This window comes from Trachurus japonicus, chromosome 15 (assembly GCF_045865225.1).
Source record: "Trachurus japonicus isolate A0001 chromosome 15, Traja_1.0".
NCBI classification, from domain to species: Eukaryota; Metazoa; Chordata; class Actinopteri; order Carangiformes; family Carangidae; genus Trachurus; species Trachurus japonicus.
In genome coordinates this window covers 22,091,581-22,113,764 of record NC_140921.1, presented here as the reverse complement: position 1 = coordinate 22,113,764, position 22,184 = coordinate 22,091,581, and the positions used below count along the sequence as shown (strand labels likewise).

Below are 22,184 nucleotides of genomic sequence, written 5' to 3'. Positions count from 1 at the left end.
GGTGACCTCTGAGGACAAGAAAATGTGTTTACCAGGACTGGGATGACTGGGAGTATTTCAGGAGCATAGAGCGATGAGATGAAGATCGAAACCATTTTACGATATGTCTGCTGTTTCCTACTCTGGTCTGCCATACAAACATGGTGGCGCAAGACTGCGACATTCTCTATAGCAAGACCCTTGCTATATGTATATATAAAAGAATAATTATAAGGCTACGAAACACATTTTATTTTAATAGTGATTATACACTTTTTTTCAAAAATTTCCAACAAATTCTTGCCAGTTATTACACACTGGACCTTTAACTGTTGCTCAAAGTGCCACTGTGCCTATGTATAATTCTTCTTGTTAGTACTTACTGAGATCAGTAATGGATTGCATGTAGCCTATGCAGTGGGGAAAACAAGTATTTGATCCCCTGCTGATTTGCTCCCCCACAAAGCAATGGGCGGTATAGTATTTGTGGTAAATTAATTTTAACAGAGAGAGACAGAATATCAACAACAACAACAAAAAAAATCCAAAATTAATAAATGCGACAAATTATATTGCATTTGATCAAGTGAAATGAGGACAAAAATCAGCAGGGGATCAAATACTAATTTTCCCCATATAGGTCTTTTTTTTTTTTTTAGCATCATACATTTATCCATTCACACAGATACTCATACGGCACTTGCTTTATATTGGGAGGTTCAGGAGATCCTTTGTTCCAACTGCAGATTCACCACCACCAAAGAGTGAGTACTCAAGTATTATTATTATTATTATGAATGAATGAATGAATTTATTTATTTTGAACATAAAAAATACATTGTAAAAACAAAACAAAAAAATACAAACATAGATTATAGGCAAATTAGATTATTATTATTATTATTATTATGGACACTAAGCCACTACTAAGCCAGAGCCATGATTTTCTCATTAAAGATATTGGAGGAACAGAGCTTGTAGAGACACCGAGTTGCCACTGCCTTATAGGAACAACTACGCAGATGCAGTCTAATATTAGAGATCACCTCCATGGAGGTTATGATGCTCCACTTTCAGAGAAGTGTTGATTCAGCTTCCTATAGTCATGTCTTGAGTTTGTGGTGCCGCTGAATTGTACTGTGTCATTCTGCTCTATTTTCCACTCTATTTATATCAATGGGTCCATGCAAAGCAATTCAAAATAGATTTTACAAACATGAACAGTGATGTTGCAACAAACGGTGTCTTGTCTGGCACTCGGTAATGCCTCATTATCATGTTTTCTGATTTACCTGAGCAGAGAGACATAGTGTAACTACTGAGATAGACATGACTCAGGATTTCCTCACATTCACATGCAGTGATGCAGCCTGGGTAATAAGTCTGGAGCTGTCGACATAAAGCGCAGACTGTGTTTAAGAGCAGATTATCTTGATCTTTGGCTCATTACACGCAGAACCACAAAGAGCTGTTGTGTCTCAGCTGTTGCAGACCAGTGACTTGGTTCCATCAGACTGCAGAGAATATGCTGAGGAGGACAACAAGCGACATCTCTGCTTGTAATGCAACCTGTTCAAAGAGCTACCTGTGTTCAGAGAGCTTCTCAAATCCCTACAAGAGCGTCTCAATATTAATTCTTTAGGCGCCACCTGCTGGCCATGTTCTGCTGTTGACTAAAAGGCAGATGTTTGTGCTCTATCTATGACTGATACCACATACAACTAACATCTTCAATGTGAACTTTGCCTATGTGTAGTATTTAACCACTTCAATTAGGATATCCTATAGAAGAAGAATATATGGTTTATTTTTCAAGCAGGCTAAATTTTGTGAGAGCATTCATACCTTTTAGAAGAGTTAAATGTTATAAGCTGGTGTGTTTATTTAGTAGTGGGAGAGGACAGGGAGGGTTGACCAAAGTGCAAGGCCAGGAATGTATTTATGTTATTTTTAAAGTTTTGTCAGAGAACCATGTGTTCTTACCAACTGACTGCTCCGGTTTTTGAAAAATAAAGTGTTTTTTATTATTATTATTGTGATGGGCAAAGATTTATTTTCTACCACTTAGTTGTGTAAGTGATGTATATCTGACTTTGGAGGAATGCATCATGTCAGTTTGCATGACTAATTATACATACAGAGGAGGATAGAGAGGAAGGAAGACCTCATTAAAACACAAAGTCAAGAGTCACTCAGAGGTCCCTGATGTTATCTGCCCGGCGCCTTACATTTTCCCAGCATTCATCACCACTCTGTCACCTTAGTAATTCTTTTAGCAACTGCAGGTCATACTAGTTCATATCATAGCCTACTGATGACTGGCGCTCTTCATCATGGCCAAAATCCTCTGTGTAGGATTGTAAGGCAGTGTGTAGATGAAAAACATTCATACGTAAGTGAACCATTTTTGGTCCTATAATATAAGCATATAGGCAGATATAATCTTTCATGTTTCAGATATACAGGACATGTGTGAACATAGTATCGTTTACAAACTAATGAGCTGTTTTCTTATAATCTAATTCTTGTTCAGCCTCTTTTTCAATGAATACTTGCAGTTTGCTGATACTTGAACTGCTTCAGACAAGTTGTGAATATGAACAGATCACAGTGTGTTAGCTGCTTCACAAAGCCGACTCACCGCAAATGATATTGAAGTTCATTCTGACCTGGTTTAAACTATGTGGACATAGTTGTAGCCTCTGTCACTGTCGGCTGCAGCTTTCTGAGGAGCAGTTTGAAGCTTTGAGTGAGCTGCTCCACCATCGTCACCTTGGCAGGGCCTGTGGTGCAAAAATGGGCAATGAGGTGGGAAATTTATTGAGGTAAGACCTCGGTGCTGCTGGTTTAATAACTGTGGCATGGATACACTTCCCATTACTGGCTGATTAGCTATACGAACTAAGATACCAAGCTGTATGTGGCAGTGCTGACATATTAAATTAATACTAAAATTTATCTCACCTCAGAGAGTAGTATTTTGAAATTCCAGCTAATGACCACAGTCAAATGAAAAGTGAAAATGAAAACTTTCCTGGACAACTTGCCTGACACCAGGATCAAACTAACCAGCCTGACAGGTACTACAGCTGTCCCACTAGCAGACCTAGAATTTTAATGAACTTATTTGTAAAGGAGAGCGATACTGGTATTGCCAGCATTTCTTAAATATCAGAAAAATAGATTCAATAAACTCTCTCCCTGACACCCCCAGAAAAGACTGAGTACCCCCCTCTGTTGCCCTGCCACCATGTGTAAGCCAGTTTCTACCATGCTTGTTCACTTAGTGCAATGACACATTATAAACTGCACTTCTCCACTAAGCTTCAGAGCTTTATGGAAATTGCCCACAGGAGCCCAAATGTGACTGTTTTCAGTCATAACAGTTGCTGTCGGTGGGTTTTCACAATTTTATATGGACTTTGTTACAGTTCTGGTTTCCTTGGCGACACGCACTAATACAGCAACATCTTGGTAGACCCAGGGATAAGAACAGTGAGTGCCTGCAGCTGTGATAGACATCAACAGAGCAGGCGGGCTGGACTTCCCCAATTCCTCAGGAACACAAAGTTGAGTGATATTGTGCATTCTGTTACGCAACACTTGCCACATCTTTATGGCTGAATGAGCTTTTAAACTATCTATAAACATAACTGATACAGAAGTTATTTTTCCTCCTGCTGAGGCTGGCGTCTCACACACACGAGCATAAAAAACACTCTTGCAGTGCTGACAAGGAACAATTGGGCTTCACACTCTGCCTGATAGTGATGCCTTATTTCACCCTGATTCTCCTCCTATGTATTGTTTGACAAGTGTAATGGGCTCATTTCTGCACACAAAGGCAAATCTGAGGCTTCTTTCATTTCTTCCCCTGTGGTATGAGAGCCCGGGCAGATGTGTGGTGGGTGGATAAAACGACAGTGTTGACAATATCTTCTTATCTGCTGGCTTTGACCTGATGGGAGCAAGGCCACGGCTGGATGCGCCTCCCTTATCACCATATCTATGTCTGCAGGGCCAACCCAGGGACGCAAACTTTTTTTCTTTCTTTCTTTTTTTTTTTTTTTACGCTGCCATGCCTCCTGGTTTCAGGTGGGCTTTTTGTTCTCTGTGCAGGCAGAATGCAGGCTGTGGGCTGCCGAACAATACTGTGTTCAGAGAGCAGGGAAGAAACTGCACGTAGCGATCCCCACATCATATTATGCAAGGGAACTCCCTCTTACCCTAAGTAAGTATGGCTTTTTCCCTTTTATTTGGAGAGTTCATGTCCCACTGCCAAGTCAAACATGAAAGAAAGTGTAAAAGCACATATCATCCACCTGCCCCTTACTCTGAATACCACTAAATGTCAGACCTTTTAGCAGAGTTCTCATAACAGATAAAGTCATTACAGGTGATTTTAACATCCATGTAGATGTTGACAGCTGCAGACGTGCATTTATCATGCAACAAGACCCAACTGGCTTTTCTAAACATGTAAATTAACCCACCCACAGTTTTAGGGTCTTGTTCTGACATACTGCTCGGAAGTCACTTACTTAACATTACTTTCACTGTGACAACTAACAATCAACAGTATCTATAGCTGTTGATGGTTTCTCTCTCCCTCCCACACTGCCTTTCTCCTCTGCTACCCACCCCCATCCCCACCCTGAGCCTACTTCTGTTGAAGGTCTCCCCCTGTTCCCAGGGAGTTTTCTTTCCTTTGTCATCAAGGAAACTGTTTGGTTTCTCTTTAGATAAGTAAGGTTGTTATTTCACGCTGAAAAGTGCCTTGAAATAATGTTTATTATGATTTGGTTCTATACAAATAAAACTGTATTGAAAATTGAAGTCCTAAGGTCATCAAACTGTATATTGTTGTTATATATATATATATATATGTATATATATATATATATATATATTTTTTTTTTTTTTTTTTTTTTTTTTTCCCAAGGTAACGTTCCCAAACCAATTATCATGACTTTGTCTGTATTTGTAGATGAGAAAGATAACATGAGAAAACAAAAACACGAGCATTTGACAAAACTATTTCAAAAGAAAGCAAAACAACTGCAAAGTAAATGTTGAGTTGCATCTTAAGTGGGGTTTTAGTCTTGTAAAATAAGGAAAATCCCAATCCCAACAATCCCCTACCGCAAATGCCATTTGTAACACTTGAATAAAACCCAGTAAGGACAGTGCCATGTTCGCTGACTGCAGGTCCAAGGTTGATGTGATAATTCATGTGTTCAGTAACTTTTTAAATCCTGGTGCACACAAAGTTCACTGCAGAGAGGAGAGGAGCAAATCACAGAGGTGAGTCTGTTTGAACTTCTCATTATAGAATAATGTTTATGAGTTTGAGATGAATTTGTAGTAACTATATTATGCAAGATAATAATAGAAGACAGAAGATGGCCAGCACATAATGATGAGTTTCAGGAAGCATTCTCCTTCGCGTGAAACTCCTAAAAGAACTAAAAATAATCAGTGACTCTCAGTAGTTTTAGACAACAGTGAACTGAACTGAACTTTGGCCACTCATTCTTCTCTCATGTGTTGTGATGATAAGGAATGAAAAGAAAGACAACCCAGATAACTGTTATGTCGACTGTCACTGCGCAAACAATCTGCAGTGGTTAAAAGTGTCAAATGCAACATAAAAGCAATAGCAACATTTTAATGTAGCCTACATATTGCAGTGGGTTATTCAATTGTGAGGATGGTGAGGACATAAGGTCAGCAGCATTTTGTCCCCAAGATCAAAAACACTTTGAGGCAATAAGAAACATTTCTGACCTGATACTCATTTCATATCATAAGTATTAAAGTATTACATATTATATTGCTTCTACAAAGTGTGTGACAAGCAACAGCTAAGTCAGAAATCTATAAGGTCAAAAACACACAGAACCTGACAACCTAACCTAATTTGAATGTTATTTTGTCTTCACTTGTAACAATGTGGTTTAAGTTTGGATAAGCTTTGGTCCAATATCTGGACTCATCGACTGTGTTTGAGGGCAAGCTGCAGTCAGTCACTCAGTAGTTTTCAATGTAAAGTTGCCGTAAATAAAGCCCGGCATTCCAGCATTCATCATGTATGAATGTATGCACTTGGTCACCTTAGTTGTAATTTTCTTAGCCACTACAGGTCATAGGAGCTCTTCATCATGGCCAAAATGCTCAGTGGCAGTAGGCTATGTAGATTAAAAACGAGTTCACAGTGTGAACTTCACACATTTGTGAACCATTTTTGGTCCTATAGCTGTTGGTCGTTATAATCTTTCATGTTTCAGATATACAACACATATACAGTAGCCTACTGTGTGTATGAGTGTGTGTGTTTTCTTCTTCAATGAATCGACTTGTTCAGTTCGCTGATAGGCTACTTGAACTGTTTCATGCACTGAGAGACAAAGAAAAAAAGAGAGAAAAAGATCAAAAACACACGTGAAACCTGGCAACCAAATCTATGTTCTTTTCTCTTTACAATGGGGGTTAGGTTTGAATCAACTCGGGTCAAATATTTGGACTGTCAACCTGCAGTCAGTCAGTCAGTCAGTCTAGTTTTCTGTTTGTGAGGTCGGCGCGCATAAAGCCCGGAACGTTTGTTCGTGGCGCCTGAGCTCGTACGGAATGTTTTGAGGGTTACACCAGAGAGCAGTGGAGCCGAGAAGTGCCTCCTTCTTCTTCACCTGAGCTGTAAGGTCTGTGAAACTGTCAGCTTTGTTGATATTTAAAAATTAATTACGGCTGTACACGGCTGCTGCGTTCACGTCTTCTGTATGAGCGACCTGGTGCGTTTTAACCGCTTAAACATGGCGACTAACTTTGTTTATGTGACAGTTGATGTTTGGCGACCTTCAGCTAGCAGCAGGACTTCGTCATTAGCAGCTAATTAAAATAATTATATGATCATGTTATTGAAACCTACTATTACACAGGACTAGGGAGGTGTCAGTCCCAGTCAGTGGTTGAATTTGTCGGAGTGTCGAGGCTTTACAAAGCTGCTGTTTGGCTGTTGGCTAACCTGCTCTCTTGGTGATTAGGTGTTGATCCAATTATCTAAGCTAGTAGTAAGTGCAGCCACTTTTAACGTAGCTCCTTGTAAACAGTATGCTACAGATAAATGAATTGTCCTAAACTCATTTGTCTAATAGAGGTCTTCGTTCTCGTAGAGTTAATTACAGTGAAGAGGAGATTAAATGCCCAAAATGTTGATGCTAAAGGGTATGGGCACCTCACACAGGTTTACTAACGAGTCATACACCTCCTGTTGTGTTACTAGTGTCTCCTGCTGTGAATGCCATGTTCCTGACAAATAAACATTTGGAGGACACACACACACACACACACACACACACACACACACACACACAGAATGATGTCCAAACATAGATAAGAGATGTGCTAGAGAAGTCATGTTATCGTGTCCCTGTGTTTCTCCTTGAGTTACCAGACTGGTTACAGTCTGTCGTCTCTGTGTTTAAACCAGTGTGTAAGGAGTGAGGTCAATAACTTAGATACCTACCGCTCTAATCAGCCAGTGAGAAACTGATTGCAGGTCATTATCTAACCACAATATCTGGTCTTGTTATTCGGCTACCAATGTATTTGAAATGAAACCTCAAACATGCACACTGGTCTGGTATTTGGACTGCCATCATCTGACTGAAGCCACTTAGCAATGACGACCACGGCACTAAAATATTGTATCGAACTATGACAGAAAACGTCACTCAAATAACTGATCACTGATCAGTCAATATGGAGTGTTTCTATCAGCCAGACCAAATAAACAAAGCACTGTGTACTTCTGACCCCAGCTGACACGGGCACAAGCCGAAACATGTTGGTTAAAGAGTACAGATTATCTACAGTAAATACTGCAAATATGGCTGACTAGACATAAAACAGTATAGAAAAATATATATTATGATGATGATGATATGACATGTAAAATTATAACATCTCAGATCAGATCTATGTCATTAGGGACCTGTACTTTGCTGCATGCTCTGCTCTCTCTGTGTAAACAAGGGAATAGTCATTTACTCCCTTGGAGCTGTTGTCTTACAGACACAGTCACTGTAGACACACACACCTCTCACCTGCAGCTGTTTTTAAAACACACAGTCATCAACCGAAGTTTCTCAGGAGGAGGTTCAGTGGCTACAGCTCACTCTCTCTTGCTGCTGTATTTGTGTGTATGAGTGTATGTGTGTTTTGTCTGTGGCCATGTGCCATAACTGGGAAACAGAAAACTCATCTGACAGAGTAAAGAGACTCAGTCAGCCTTCTGGTGGTTGTTTTGTCTCACTTAGAAAGAACCTGGTAATGGTATCAATGTTAGAGGCTGAGAAATCCCCAGGGCTGCATGTCTCATCTTAATATCTAAATGAGTGTAACTGTGTAAACTTATCTCTGTCATCTTGTTAAAGAGATAGTTCAACATTTTGGCAAATTTGCTCATTGCCATTATCCCCATAGTTTTAGGAGTAGGTTTGTTGCCTTTAATTGTCAGTGCAAGCTATTTTTAGAACGGCGGAGCAGAGCCACAAGCTGCTCAGAGCTACGCTACGGAGGCTAATGGGATTTCTTGGTTTCCCTCATCAAACGCATCAAATTCACAATCCAACAACTCCAAAACGCTCTCGTGGTCAATTTGTGACGTGCACATTCACCACGCTATGAGATAATAACGGGACGAGACGTCGTTTTTGAGGTAAATTCATGCAAAACATTTGATGCATGTTCCTGTCGGGGGCAGTTTTTTGGCAAGCAGTCTCTGCATTTGCCTCAAAACAACTCCCCAGCGTTGATCAATTACAGGTAACAAACCTACTGCTGCAGGGATTATGGCGATGGGCCAATTTGCCAAAATGTTGAACTATCCCTTTATGGAAATGCAGCAAAAATCTCATTAAGCCAGTGATCTAAAACATTTTTTTATATTTCTTTGCAGACCGGCAGGATGGCACAGGCGGACAGCAAGGTGCTGGTTCTGGGAGCCCTGGCTGGAGTGGCTGGTATCAGTTTGGCTGTGGCTTATTACCAGGGCGTTAGGTCAAAACGAAGAGCCTCATGCCCGGCGTTCTACCTCAACCGCACCAATGAACAGGGGACCGCCGTCATGCTGGTGGATGGTGCAGGTCTGCCAACGGGTCAGGCTGAGGTGCTGGAGCGCCTGGAGGCCCTGATCCAGTGCGTGTCGGAGCTAAAGGATGAGATGAAGGCGCTGAAGAACGCTCTGCCAACGCTGCAGGACCAAGTCCGGGAGGAGCTGAGGGGACGTGAGGAAGCACGGCGAGCCAGTCCTCTACACAGGACCACGCCAACACGGAGGAAAAGAGCTGCAGCCACCATCGCTGCCGCTGCGGCTGGGGGTCGGAGTTCAGAGGAAGCAGAGAGCGAAGGAGGGTGAGTGTTTTAAAAGCTCTGAACCACAGAGAACTTTAGTTAGCTTCAGTATCACACACATGTACCTGCTGTTCCGGTTTTTTCTTTTTGTTGATCAAATATTAATCTCCCTGTGTGGAAACTTAAACCTTTGACCAGACGTATTTTGGATGGTTTCACCCATGACAATTATTAATTTGCCCGATCACCTTTGGCTAAGACAGCTGTACAGACCATCACACTGATCACACACTGTTCCAAGTAGCAAAAGGTACGATCCCAACATTACAGTCCATTCATACCAATGAGAGTTAACTACCTCCCCTGTCTACAACTACCTTCCACTTTAGACCTATAATGCATGTGCACTTGGTTCTTGCCCACACACATAAATGGGGGGAAATGGTATATCTGTCACTCTGAGGGTGTTCAAATACACACATTGGTTTCAACTTTAGGCTGTAAATTGTAACTTTTCCAAGTAATTATTGAATTTCTGGAAAGATTAGGAACTATTATTCTTAGTTGTGCTGCAGTTTATTTGTCTGGCAAACATCTTTCTGAATCCCAAGTCCAAGTCAAGTCATGTGACTTGTTGGCCACTGTGTCAGAATTGCAGCATAGTGCTGGTACAACACCAGTAGTATGTAACTGCAGTAGCTGCTGATACACAGCTTTCTGATGAATTAGAAAAGCTGTATCTATCATCAGTAATAACTGTATATTTGTATGGTAAGCACACAGAATAGTGTTTTGTATCATATTCTCCATAAGTAACTGACAAGATAAAGAATTTGGTTTTCACAGAGGTTGATGACTTAAACGTAACACTAATTCAAACCAAAGTAAATTAAATTATTTTGTGTTTGTGTGTAAATATTGAAGAAGATAGTTTCTGTAAATGATGATTTAACTCATATTTGGCTGTTGAGCCTCACTGTCTTCTGATTGGCTGAACCTCTGGAGGCCAAGGATCAGGGAGGGCACCCAGCTCATGTGAGCGCTGCCTGAACTATCAAACTGATTGATTGGAAATGACAACTTCTTAAATCCCTCTGTACATGTTTGAGAGTAGAATATGAGAGCAGCCAGCACGAGCATATGCAGCAAAAAGATTACACCAGGATGTGTCTGCTTACTGTGTAACAAAACCATGGATTTAGTCTTTAATGTGAAAAATGAATAGCCCTAGGTATGGGAAATATATTATATATGTGCCAGAAAATAAGGAAGACTATTAAAGGCCATCTTAAAGTTTAGGGTCTGGCCCATCACATATTATATTATCAGATAAATATAGTTTTCATGTGTAGAAGCAGGGACTATATTGTAGACAGACTGAGACTCACTTGACAACAGCTGGGCAGATGTTACATGTTTTAAAAAGGCTGCAAGACATCTGCCTTTTTTAAATCTTACTTACATTCTTAATATCATATTATAAATCTATGTGTGTGTATGTTAGTTTAGGAAAATATATATTAGAATCAGCCATAAATTTTATTTAAAAACGTAAATCCCCTCAGGAAAACACAGGGTAGATAAACAGCAGATAAATATGTCATCAGTTGTCAAACTCAAAGTTGATTTCAGGTTAATTTATACATGTTCCATTGATCAGTGTGCTGATCCAAATCTACGGACCTCCTACTTTCTTCGCTAAACTCGCCTGCTAGTTTCACGCAGTAAATTACGGCTGTGCCAGTGTGTGTGTCTGCCTCAGGTGCTGCAGAGAACAGCAGACTAATCAAGCACTGCATGCCCAGTCATCCACCTCCACCTTCAGCCAAATGCCTTGAACTCCCGCCAACCTTAGAGAGCATAAACAACAGATGTGTTCCTTTTGAATGGACTGCCATTTAAAATCTCATCTTATAAAAACAAAATATCAACAGTTAAATGCTGATGATTAAGCCGAGGGTTTAATGTTTTCAGCAGCCAAGCAGACTCCAGTTTTTCTTGGACGGGATTATGTTTATTCTCAACACGCGACTCAGCGCCGAGTCTGGTTGCTGTAGCACAGGAGGTCTGGGATGGAGATCTTCTGTCATCCACGTACTTATCTTGGATTGACCACTGCTTTAATTGTGTAGGAAGTAGAGCGTGAGAAGTGCCAAGAAGTCTTCAAAACACAGAGTGCAGCTGCTCTCACTTTAACCACACAGGTTTTAGGTGTTCACTAAGAGCTGTGTGGCTCCTCCCCACCTCTGTTACTGTCCTCACAATCATTAATCAATTGTTTTTGTCTTTTTTTTTTTTACAACTACAACAACATTAGGTGGGCCAACATCCACTTATCAGTGTTGTCTTTTGCCATCTGCGTCCGCATTCTTCTTCTTTTTGTTTATGTTTTTTCCAGGAAAGACTCCACCATCAGTTGTTATGTAACATGTAAGATCCTTGAGATAAATTTGATGCATGTGGACATATCTTATCTTTTTGAGTGCTGTTTTCCTGGTTTTTGTCTTTTAAACTTGACTGTAGCACATGGAGACGAAAAGTTTACAGTTACCTTTCCAGCAGTAAATGTTTTTCATGCTGTGTTAATGCCCTGACAATATTTCCCGTTGTACATTTGTTACCATTGGAAGTAAGATGGCTCATAGGTGGGTCTTCTTTTATATACATTCAGATCATCCCATTCCCATCCATAACATGTTACCATCGCTCCGCCCGGCTGGCTAGAGGAGGAGCAGGTGGAGGTGCGAGACAACAGATGTGGTTCACAGTGTTTTTGAGTGACAGTTGTTGGCTGCATCAAATGCTTTTAATTACAGCTCAGGTTATTATGCTTGAAAAGAAATCACATCACGCACACACCTCCCGTAATTAAAGAGCCTTTCATGCCGCTCTGTTATTTGCATGAGCAGAGGGTGTGGGGGTTAGTGGGCACAGCTCAGTGAAGAAATTCCAGCCCCTTAGGGAGACGGTGGTGTTCTCCCAAAGGAGACAGCTACACCCCTAATCCTCACATCCACTTAAAGCTTCTTGGTGTCTGTCCGATTTGTGGAAGTCTTAAATCTTTATGAATAGAATAGCAGAATTTATTGCTTGGTGCAAAATGTAGGGTTTGCATGCTCTCAGTTTTAGTAGCAGTGATTTGATTAGATTTGATTTGATTTGAACTTTATTGTCAATCAATCACACTATGTAACTATGTATGTCATTACACAGGGGATCAGAATTGCATTTCTCCAAACTCCAAATGTGCAAATTAACATTCAACACACGTTTACCACACACATAACATAAAAGTGAACACAGACATCAACAATAATTACATAAACACAAAATATACAGACAGACAGACAATGGACACACATTTTCCAAGCAAAAAGAAAGTCTGAGGTAGCCTATATGATATTGTGGAGTAATAATAAAGTGCAATATGAAAAGTGCAAAGTGCAGAAAGCAGCATAGACATGTGTATGAAAAAAAAGTCTTGTGGATGTAGGAGTTGACATGTTCACAGAATTAGTGTTCATCTGATTGAATATATCACCAGTAAAAAGATTTATTTTCAGATTTCAAATATTTCTGCGCTAATGTAAATATTGCCATTAGTGGGGCGACAGATTTCCAACAGGGGGCATCATGCACATAGAAACAGGGCCTTCCACAAATCTTCTTGCAGCCAGCTGTGCTGCAAATCATAACAGATGCACATGATGATCATCATTTTCATAACTTTCAACTGCTTAATGGTTTTCTAACATTTCGTGCTGACATGTTTATTCTAGTTGTAGCAGACTAATCTAAGATATACATGTTATTCGTTTTATTTATCTTTGTAGATGTGTGTTTACGTAATATTTTCAAGTGTGACCAGTGTTGGTATAACAGTCCAGTTCCAATCTGAGTCATAATAATCACAATGATGATAATTCTCTCCGGTAACTGAACAATTAGTGTGACATGATGTCAAAATTATGGGGCAGGGTTGTGTCTATCATAATTGGGAACATGTAGACCCAGCCACTGGCACGTTAAAAGCTCCAGATGTTTACTCCATTGACTCCTTATATGTCACAACAGCGTTTTTAGAGCTACCTCTCTCCAGGTAACCAGACCCATCAATCACCCTGTCCATGTGCCAAGCTGTCAAGGGCCTCATTTAAAGGTGTCTTGTAGGAACTTGTAATTCCCTGAACAGTTCCCACTAAGTTTATTATTCACATCACGTCGCTGTAGCTCAAGGACATTACCTCTTCTTTCTTCCTGGTCCAAAAAAATAGCATTTATGACACTGGATAGTTGTTGATTTAAGCAGATTTAAGAAGCACTTTTGTTTAGAGATGGGGCAAGCCTGGTCAACGCACGCAGAAATGTTTAGAAAAAGAGAAAAGCGCTCATTGTCTGCATTGTGATTAAAAGCTTTAGTCTGTCTTACCCGTGACGTCATGGTACATGTTGCTCTGCAGCTGTCTGCATCTAAGTCATTCATATTAAAATCCTCAGATTCATACAAGGCACTCAGCCAAGTAAACATATTCATGGAGTTGAGTTTTAAGAGGACAGTGTATAGAGCAGACACTTTCACCTGTCTGTCGTGCCTCCAGTCGACCCGACCAGTCTCCGACCGCCCCCCCACAGTTCAGCATCACGTTTGCGATAAATGTCACATATTTTACACTTTTTTTAAAACTGGGTAGTGAGAAAACCAGCTAAATGTCTTTTCTGATTGGCTGACTGTTTTCTGAGTCATCAAATAAAAATAGAACAGGTTTCAGGTATAACGCCAAACTCAACCAAACCCTGCAAGGTTGGATGATGACTGCAATGTTGTGACATCACAAAGTTACAGCTGTCCTGATGGTTGGTTTTAATACAGACTGTGTATGTTTCTCTGTGGACTGAGGCTTTGATACTTTCACAGTATTGATATAAAACATGGACCTGTGTTATAATCAAAGAAGACATGGACATCTCATTTTATATAACACAGGACCTTTAAACTCTTTTTGCAGAAACATGAATCTGTGGATGCCTCTGCTTTTGCCCTGATGCAGTCACTCTTAGTGATGAATCCACGAGAGTGGTCATTGTGTTCATGTGTGATTTCGCAAGTGTTCCTTGTCAAATTTATGATGAGATCAGGAAACTTTACCATTACTTTCCTTTTCTGTTTCTTAGAAACTTCTTGAATTTCATTCTTTCAGGGTTGGTGTCATCTTGCCTCCTGTTCAGATTTACTTCTGACTTTTGGTAGAGTGCAGGTCAAAGTGTCCTTTTTATACAACTATGCACGAACCTCATTTTCCAAACTTGTTTCCTCCTACGACTATTTTAAGAACAAAGAGAAGATCTACTTATGGCAGCATAAACAGACAAGATGAATGGTTGTACTCATTTTTGACTTGTGGTGTCTGTAAAAAACAAATGACGGGTTGTTTTCCAACCCACGTCTATTTTCCACCTGTATTGCTGTAACACCACAGTGCAGGGTATAGTTAGAAACCCAGTCGTGTTGTTGTCAGCAGGTGGCTCAGCAGCTGAAAGTGAAAGTTAAACTCTACTGAGTCAATCCCTCTCCAGGCGTCAAGAATAAACAACGGGCCTCTGTCCAGTCCGGCGGCCATTGTTGAGGAGTGGGCTTTCATTGGTGCTCCACCACAGCTCCACACACTGAATAAGACAGACTGCATGTTCCGAGGCCCGGTGGTGTTGGGATGGTAACTTGGGTTTGTTTTGAACAGTGTAACCGAGGAGACTGCCATTGCTTAAGCCCTATTGAGAGATTCCGTCATTGGCCCTTTGGGTCTGTGTACTGAAAGGCTGATCTCACTCAGTGAGCACACAGCCTGTTCAAAACAAAACTTGAAGCTTTACAGTCTTTAACTGTACATGGTGAGTGTGAAGGTGTGAGGCCGAAAGTGTGGGCCGATGATGCTGCCCTGCTTTCTTTTAGCTGAACGCAAAGCGGAGGATAGAACCTGATGTTACAGTGGCACAGGCCCGTTGTTGGAGGGCACCTAATATCTTTGTGTTTTTTTTTTTTTTACCTTATTCTGGGTAAAAACAGTAATTTAAAGATAATTTTTCAGTTTATTATTTATTATTTAATATGGATCCCCATTAGTTGACGCCTTGGGGACAATAAAAACGGAAAACAAACATTTTTAACATAATACGATTACAGAGGTACTCTTGTAAAAGAAAGCGTCTGGTTTGCAAGCACATATTTTATATAACACTTGACTGACTGAATAATTCAATTTAATAACTCTGAATAGTTTAAATGACCACTAGTGAAAAAATGTCATTAGTTGCGGCTCTTGTGGAAATCTCTTGTTGTGTTCAATCACCAGTGAAAAAAGCCAAAGGACTTTATTTATACTAATAAGCATCTCCTTCATCAGCTTGTGAATGTTCTTGTAATTTTTTTCCCCAATTTAGTTAATTTTTTTGCATGTAAGAACAGGTTTTAAATGTTTTTTTCCGGCCCTGCCCTTGATTTTGCCTGCAGAAAATAATTTCATTTCTTGTCATGTGTGAGTCATAGGAGGGCCTGCTGGTATATTATGTACCTTAGACGGTGTTGAAATAAAGTTGACAGTATTTAAACTTGTTCTTTCAGAGCCGTGCACTTCAAGAGACATTGCAAGGATAATAATGGTTCCTGCGCAAACTTATATACATTATATAAACACACACAGTAATACAAATAGATCCTTAGTTTCTTTTTTCTTTCAACTCAAGTGATTCATGAGCCGTGGAATGGCGTGACAGGAATGCGCTGATCACTCAGTACTGAGCTGCCTGTCTCTCCAGCTCCACTGAGTAAATAACTGCAGGGAGGGAAAACGGACTGCTGAATGAATAAAAGAACAAAAGGATGAATGAATGAATTAGGGATGAATGAATGACACAAAGTCCAATAATGAGACCATCTTGCTACTTTAGTGGCAGGCCTGTTTATTGCTCTGTAATACGGTGCGACCAGACAAAAAAAGGACGACCACAACAGTCAGAGTAAACACTGCAGCACACCCATTCAGATTTTTTTTTAAAGCTGGGGTGTATCGGCCAATAAATGCTTTGAGCCTTGCCTGCAGGTTTTAGGGTTTACTCAGGGGTTAGCGCAGAGAGCGAGGTTGTGGAAAGGATTTGGAGCGCTATCCCAAAATGATGGTACAAAAACAGATGGAGATTAAAATAAAGATAAAATAAAGTCTGGTTTCTAGCACAGCTCTGGTTATTCTCCATTTCCTGCTAAACCACTGAGTGTGAAGAAGTTCAGTCCAACAAAGTGCATGCTGTATCATTACTTCAACTGTGTAGCCAGACTATGTAGCATTTGAACTTTTGATATTCATCTCTCCTAAAAAGTCAAATTAATAAGCAATAGAAAACACCTCTCTTCCTCATTGGACTCGGGGTCTTGCCACAGCAGCCTCACTTGATGTAATAAGACCAGTAGCTAGTGGCTAATGTCAGCTGCTGTTCACTAATTAGGTAGATGTTAAAGATGTTAATATCTAACTGACGTTTCCTGTTTCAGTTCTGTGACATTATCACATTTTACCATTGTTTTCTTAAAGCCACTTGTGGTAACACTAGTTGCTGTGTAGTGTAAAAAAAAAGGGAAAAAAAGTTATGTTGGTTTCCTCAAATCGGGTAATGACTAATATTTTGTCCACCTGAGGGCAGCATGAACAAATCGTTTCATACAGAAATACAAATAGATTAGATTATAGTAGTTTTTTATGTGACTGTCATATTTTGAGCTAAATTATTCACAGTATCATCTGTATCAGTTGAGGGGCATGTATCTGACTATCTTGCAAATGTACGTCTAATCTTCTCCTTTTATTCTCAGCACAGTGGTGAGAACAGGGAGACTGAAGTAAAACACAAAGTGTGGAGGCGTGAATCCGAAACAATAAGCTCTGTAGAGCCGGGAGGTGATAACTCTATTTCAGTGTGTCACTTTTCACTGGCACGTAGTAATGCAATTTATTTTTAATTAAAGAAATTGATTGCGGTGCGACGGTTAACACTCTCGCCTATCCTCTGGGTTTGATTCCCAGGCCTTGGGGCCTCCTGGGTGGAGTTTGCATGTTCTCCTTGTGTCTGTGTGGGTTCTTTGGCTTCCTCACACCTCACACAGTCCAAAAACATGCACACACTGGGTCGATTGCCCGTTGGCGTGAATGTTGGTGTGTGTATGTCTCTATATGTCGGCCCTGTGATAGACTGCACCTCCCCGCCCTCGGCCTACCACAGCTGGGATTGGCTCCAGACCCTGTACGGATCGGCGGTATAGACAGTGTAGCCGTGATTGAATATATATATTCAATCCATTAATATAACAGAGAATTCATCAGATGCTCTTCATCTCTGCACGCTGCTGCTGCTGCTCTGTTTGTGTTGTTGACTTTGAGCTGTGACGAGTGAAATCTCAGCAGCTCCAGTGCCCTCATATCACTCCTGTAATCACGGCACTCTTGGCTAAAGGTGTGTGTGTGTGTGTGTGTGTGTTTGTGTGTGTGTTGTGGGTGGAGTCAGGAAGCAGCCTCCAGCACAAGGCACCTGCTGGGTCTGTGGTGTTTCTGTCTGTGGCCCGCTCTGACACATCCCGTCAGAACTGTGGCTCATAGCCCAAAATATTCCCCTCAACCGCCGATGACGCACACGCATGCACGCAGCGGCTGCTGACACTCCACAGAGGCTTTAATTTTTTTTTTTTTTTCTCATATTTTCACTCATGTCTGCGTCTTTCATTGCTACCAGTGCTGTTAATATAGCTATTTTGTTTTACGGCTGCTTCTTAAGTGTTAGCTCGGGGTGTTGGTTCATACAGCTACAGTAGTTGAAAGGCGACCATAAAGCATCTAATGCGAGCGTTGCGTGCCTCACCCTGACAAACAAGTCTCCCCGTGTTCATGTAAAAGCCTTCAGCTATCCACGGTAAGAAGTCAGGAGTTTCTTAACAGCCAGCATTTATAAACAATTAAGTGACCCACTTATGTAAACAAACCTGGTGCCATTTGGGTGTAAACAGGCGGTGAAGATTGATCCTTTATAATCAGCTCCTGGCAAAGGAACGGCCTCGTAAAAAAAAAACGCTCATTAAGACGGGATTTTGATTGATCCGCAGAAATTTCTCAGCTGAGGTGTTTTCATTCCCCCCTTGTCAAGTAGGACATGATTTTAGATTTAGATGGAGCGCTGGGATGCAGGCCGTTGTCTTGTAACTCAGGGAAACTGGCAGATCGTGAGTCCCGAGGCAAAGTTCCTGCATGAGGGGGATGGAGACAGTCTGGGCTGGTGATTGGACCCCATCAGTGTCTGAGTTCAGCTTTCTAGTAATTCTTTTCTTTCCAATAAATACTTCATTCAAACAGGTAATTTCAATGATCTGTTTTTCAAGGGAGACTAAAATAAACATACATTTTTACACAAGACAGACACATAAATTCAGTTGGCAGCAAATCAGACACAGAGATAATTGGCAATTCATTTTCACCTTTAAAAAAAAAACTATGTGCGGTGTGATTGTAAAAACGTGAGCATAACCTATAATCTACAGCAAACAAAATAATTGCCGCTAAAACTGACACATTCTTCCCTGTGTTGTTTTGTGTTTCCAGGTACATGACTGCACTGACAGACTCGGAGGAAGAGGAGGAAAGCGATGCAGAAGAAGAGAGGGACGAAGAGCAGCCCGAGGACAAGCTGTGCGTCCTTCTCGAGAGGATCGACCGCTTGCATCAGGGCGCCGAGTCTGACAAAAGGGAAAGCCTCAAAATCCTTCTGGAGCAGAGAGAGGAGGTGTGATCACTTTGTATTCACTCCACACATGTTTTATGTCACTGCAGCCGTGTCCTCACGCTCTGATGTACTACTTCTGCAGTTTGGACAGAACTCACCGTTTCTGTGGCGGCTAACCCGAGCTTACTGCGATGTTCATGACGTCAGCTCCACTCAGGAGGAGAAGAAGACCCACGCAGAAACTGGTAATTCACCAAACCTTGTTTTATGCCTCATTTGCTGGATGTGAGGTGCTGTGATGTCATAACCACAGCAGGACCAGCCTCCCTCAGATGTCGGAGTTTCATCTGGGAATGATCTGAGTCGGTTGGTTTGAGTCGCTGGCCGACGATGAATTGGCAAAGAACCGTGTTTTGCAAGGTTTGACCGAAATCAGCCTTTGGGGCAGTCGACAATGGATGCGGTGTAAGTGGTGTACCGTCATCCGTTTATGTGGAAAAAACACTCTGATCCAGTTCTAATAGATCATAATAGTGTGACTCAATTATATAAATATAACTCTCATAGTAGCATACTGCTGATGCCAGATGAATGAGACACATCTAGAAAAGTCTTTGTTAACCATCACTGGTGTCTCGATACTAGATGACTGACATTTATCGGCAGGTTAGAGTCGTCTATTGATTCACAGTTAGACTCTAAATCCTGTCATTTCAACGTCTTTGTATCAGTGTGAATCATGTGACTTTTACACTGTCCTATTTTGGGCTGTTCCAGGTGAAAGTTGCCATTTGTGAGTATATCTGGTGTCCAAAACCAAACCAGTCTATCAGAAAACAGCATGAACAGACAGACACTGCTGCATTTACCAAGAACTTACTTTAGACCGGTTCAGTATTTTTTCTAGTGTTATCCATTAATCCAGTTCTCCTGAATGCAATCTCTCAGGAACAGAGCTTTTCTCTAATTTGAATAAAAAGTTCACTTAGACTGAAGGATGAATATTGATTAGACTTGAGCAGTCAAAGGTGAAGATCATAATGTTATGGCCATAACCCAAGAATTCAATTATGACACAATTTAACACAAACATCTCATATAATAAAGTGATAACATTTCTTATCTAAATGATTTGACATAATGATGTTCTTCAAAGCTAGTTTGTTTTTTAGTTTTTTATATGTAGGAGCTCCAGAGGTATACGACCAAATCTGGTTTCTTGTGTAGCTGCATCTGTTCACCTGATACACCTCAAAGTCAATATTGTACAGTCTGACACAGATTTGTGACGGAGGCCCTTTAAATGCAGGGTAACAATGACTTCCTCTTCTTGTCTTGTATTTCACTCCAACACCTTGCACGGTAGATCTTCGATGCTTTTTTTTTGTTTTGTGGCTCAGTTCTGAAGTTCAGACTGGACCGACCTGTTTCTCCGTGATCCTTCCTCATCAGTGAGTCTCTGATCAGAGCTGGCAAGGTGCCGACTGCAGCGACACCTTTGTCAAAGCAGTTGACAGTGTTAGACGGACGGATATTTAAAGCAGCGCGGCATCATATTTAACATTCATCCAGGTATTAATAGACCAGATGGAATGAGACACTTTCCACTGAGTGATGAAGGGTTTAAAGCTGAGCTCTCTTCCTGTATCGTGTTCCATCTCACTTCTGGTTTTTATTGCGTTAATCCCGCGCCTGGTGATGTTTCTTGATTTATGTACAGTATATCCTGTTGTGTTTTCTCAGGCAGCACAGACTTTGACTCCACTAATCCGCTCTCTCTTCTTTTGTCATGCGCCGTGTGGCGTAGTGGGTTGAGCAGGCGCCCCATATGCAGAGGCTATAGTCCTCGTTGCAGTCGGCCCGGTTCGAATCCTGCATCGGGCGGCCCTTTACTGCATGTCTTTCCCCCTCTCTCTGCCTCCCCATTTCCTGTCTCTCTCAACTGTACTATCAAATAAAGGCAAAAAATGCCCCCAAAATATACATATTTAATATATATTTTGTCATGTGAAGTTAATTGCGCTGCATCATGACCTGTTGTCTTATCTTTTATTTCCTCTTAGGGAAGAAAGTCGGTGAGGAGGCCGTGAGCCTGAACCCTACGTGTGCTGAAAGCCATCAGTGGTAGGTTTGACCTGTTTCTCTCCTTCCATTGAATAGCTGCTTTTTGTTGTTTTCATTACAGTGTGACAATTAACACATGAAGATACAGTTTGATGGCATGCGACTGGCTGTCATTGAGCCACATCATAGAATCGCCAATTCCTGAAAATAGTCATTGTGAAAACATAAAGTAGGTACTTTCCCCAGAAGAGGGGGGGGCTGTGCTTTTGAGTGACATCCCTGCCAGTGCCTGGAGCAGCTGCTCCTCACTGTTTGACTGTTTGTTTGACTCTGGTATTTCTTTGGGCAGTGTAACAAACGTAACTTGAATGAATCAAGAGGAAACTCTGAGAAAGCCCACAGGGGGGAAGATGTCAGAGTGATTTAAAATGTACATTGTGTTCATTTATTCCGTGGGCCAAAGAAAAGTGCACCGCTTCACGCTTTGCAGACATCCTTGTTTGTGAAATAATCACTAGCTTACCTCCCAAACATCACTCATTCATCCATGTGATAGCATCACAGCCACTTCCAGGAATGTAAACACAGCCGAGGTTAGCTCCGCTCAGGTAGCGTGATGGCTACACCGGGATAACTCCTGATTAATGGTTGTCTGGTATAGCAGTTGTTGTTCCTGTATGTTTGGCGGTTGTGTCACGAGCTGTACAGCTTTAGTGCTTGAGGTTACACAGGTGATACACGTGGTGCCAAGGCATTGTTGGTTTGTGTCCAGCCCATAACAATTGCATGTGTACTGTGTTTCCTGTGGTTGAGGCCTATTCTTTGATTTCTGGTGCTGGAATTACTGAAAAATTATCTTTAAAAGCTTTTTTTGGTCGCTGCTAGTGGATCGTCTTTACAGGCTAATAATGTTCCCTCTAAATGTTGTTTTGTATAACTCTGACTTTTAATTTAAGGGAAATTCTGCAGCCCTAGGTGACGCCCAGGTATATTGAAGAGAACGTCTTCTCCGTGTGTATACCTCCCCAGTCGCTGTA

The 22,184-nt window shown here is 41.1% G+C and overlaps 1 protein-coding gene across 3 annotated transcripts in view; it reads left to right on the top strand.

Annotated features, from left to right (window-relative positions):
* Window positions 1–5,163: 5,163 nt before the first annotated feature.
* rmdn2 (regulator of microtubule dynamics 2) overlaps window positions 5,164–22,184 on the top strand; it is a 31,336-nt gene continuing 14,315 nt past the window's right edge. For 2 of the 3 annotated variants that reach the window (XR_015037767.1, XM_085800515.1), the window contains exons 1-5: window positions 6,571–6,677; window positions 8,936–9,390; window positions 18,963–19,143; window positions 19,226–19,328; window positions 21,147–21,207. Coding sequence is in view for 2 of the 3 variants with exons in the window: in XM_085800515.1 (XP_085656641.1) it covers window positions 8,945–9,390; window positions 18,963–19,143; window positions 19,226–19,328; window positions 21,147–21,207 (791 nt within the window). In the remaining variant the exon portion in view is untranslated. Of the gene's footprint in view, window positions 5,284–6,570; window positions 6,678–8,935; window positions 9,391–18,962; window positions 19,144–19,225; window positions 19,329–21,146; window positions 21,208–22,184 lie in introns of those variants that run through there. The other variant, XM_085800516.1, reaches the window with a different exon arrangement.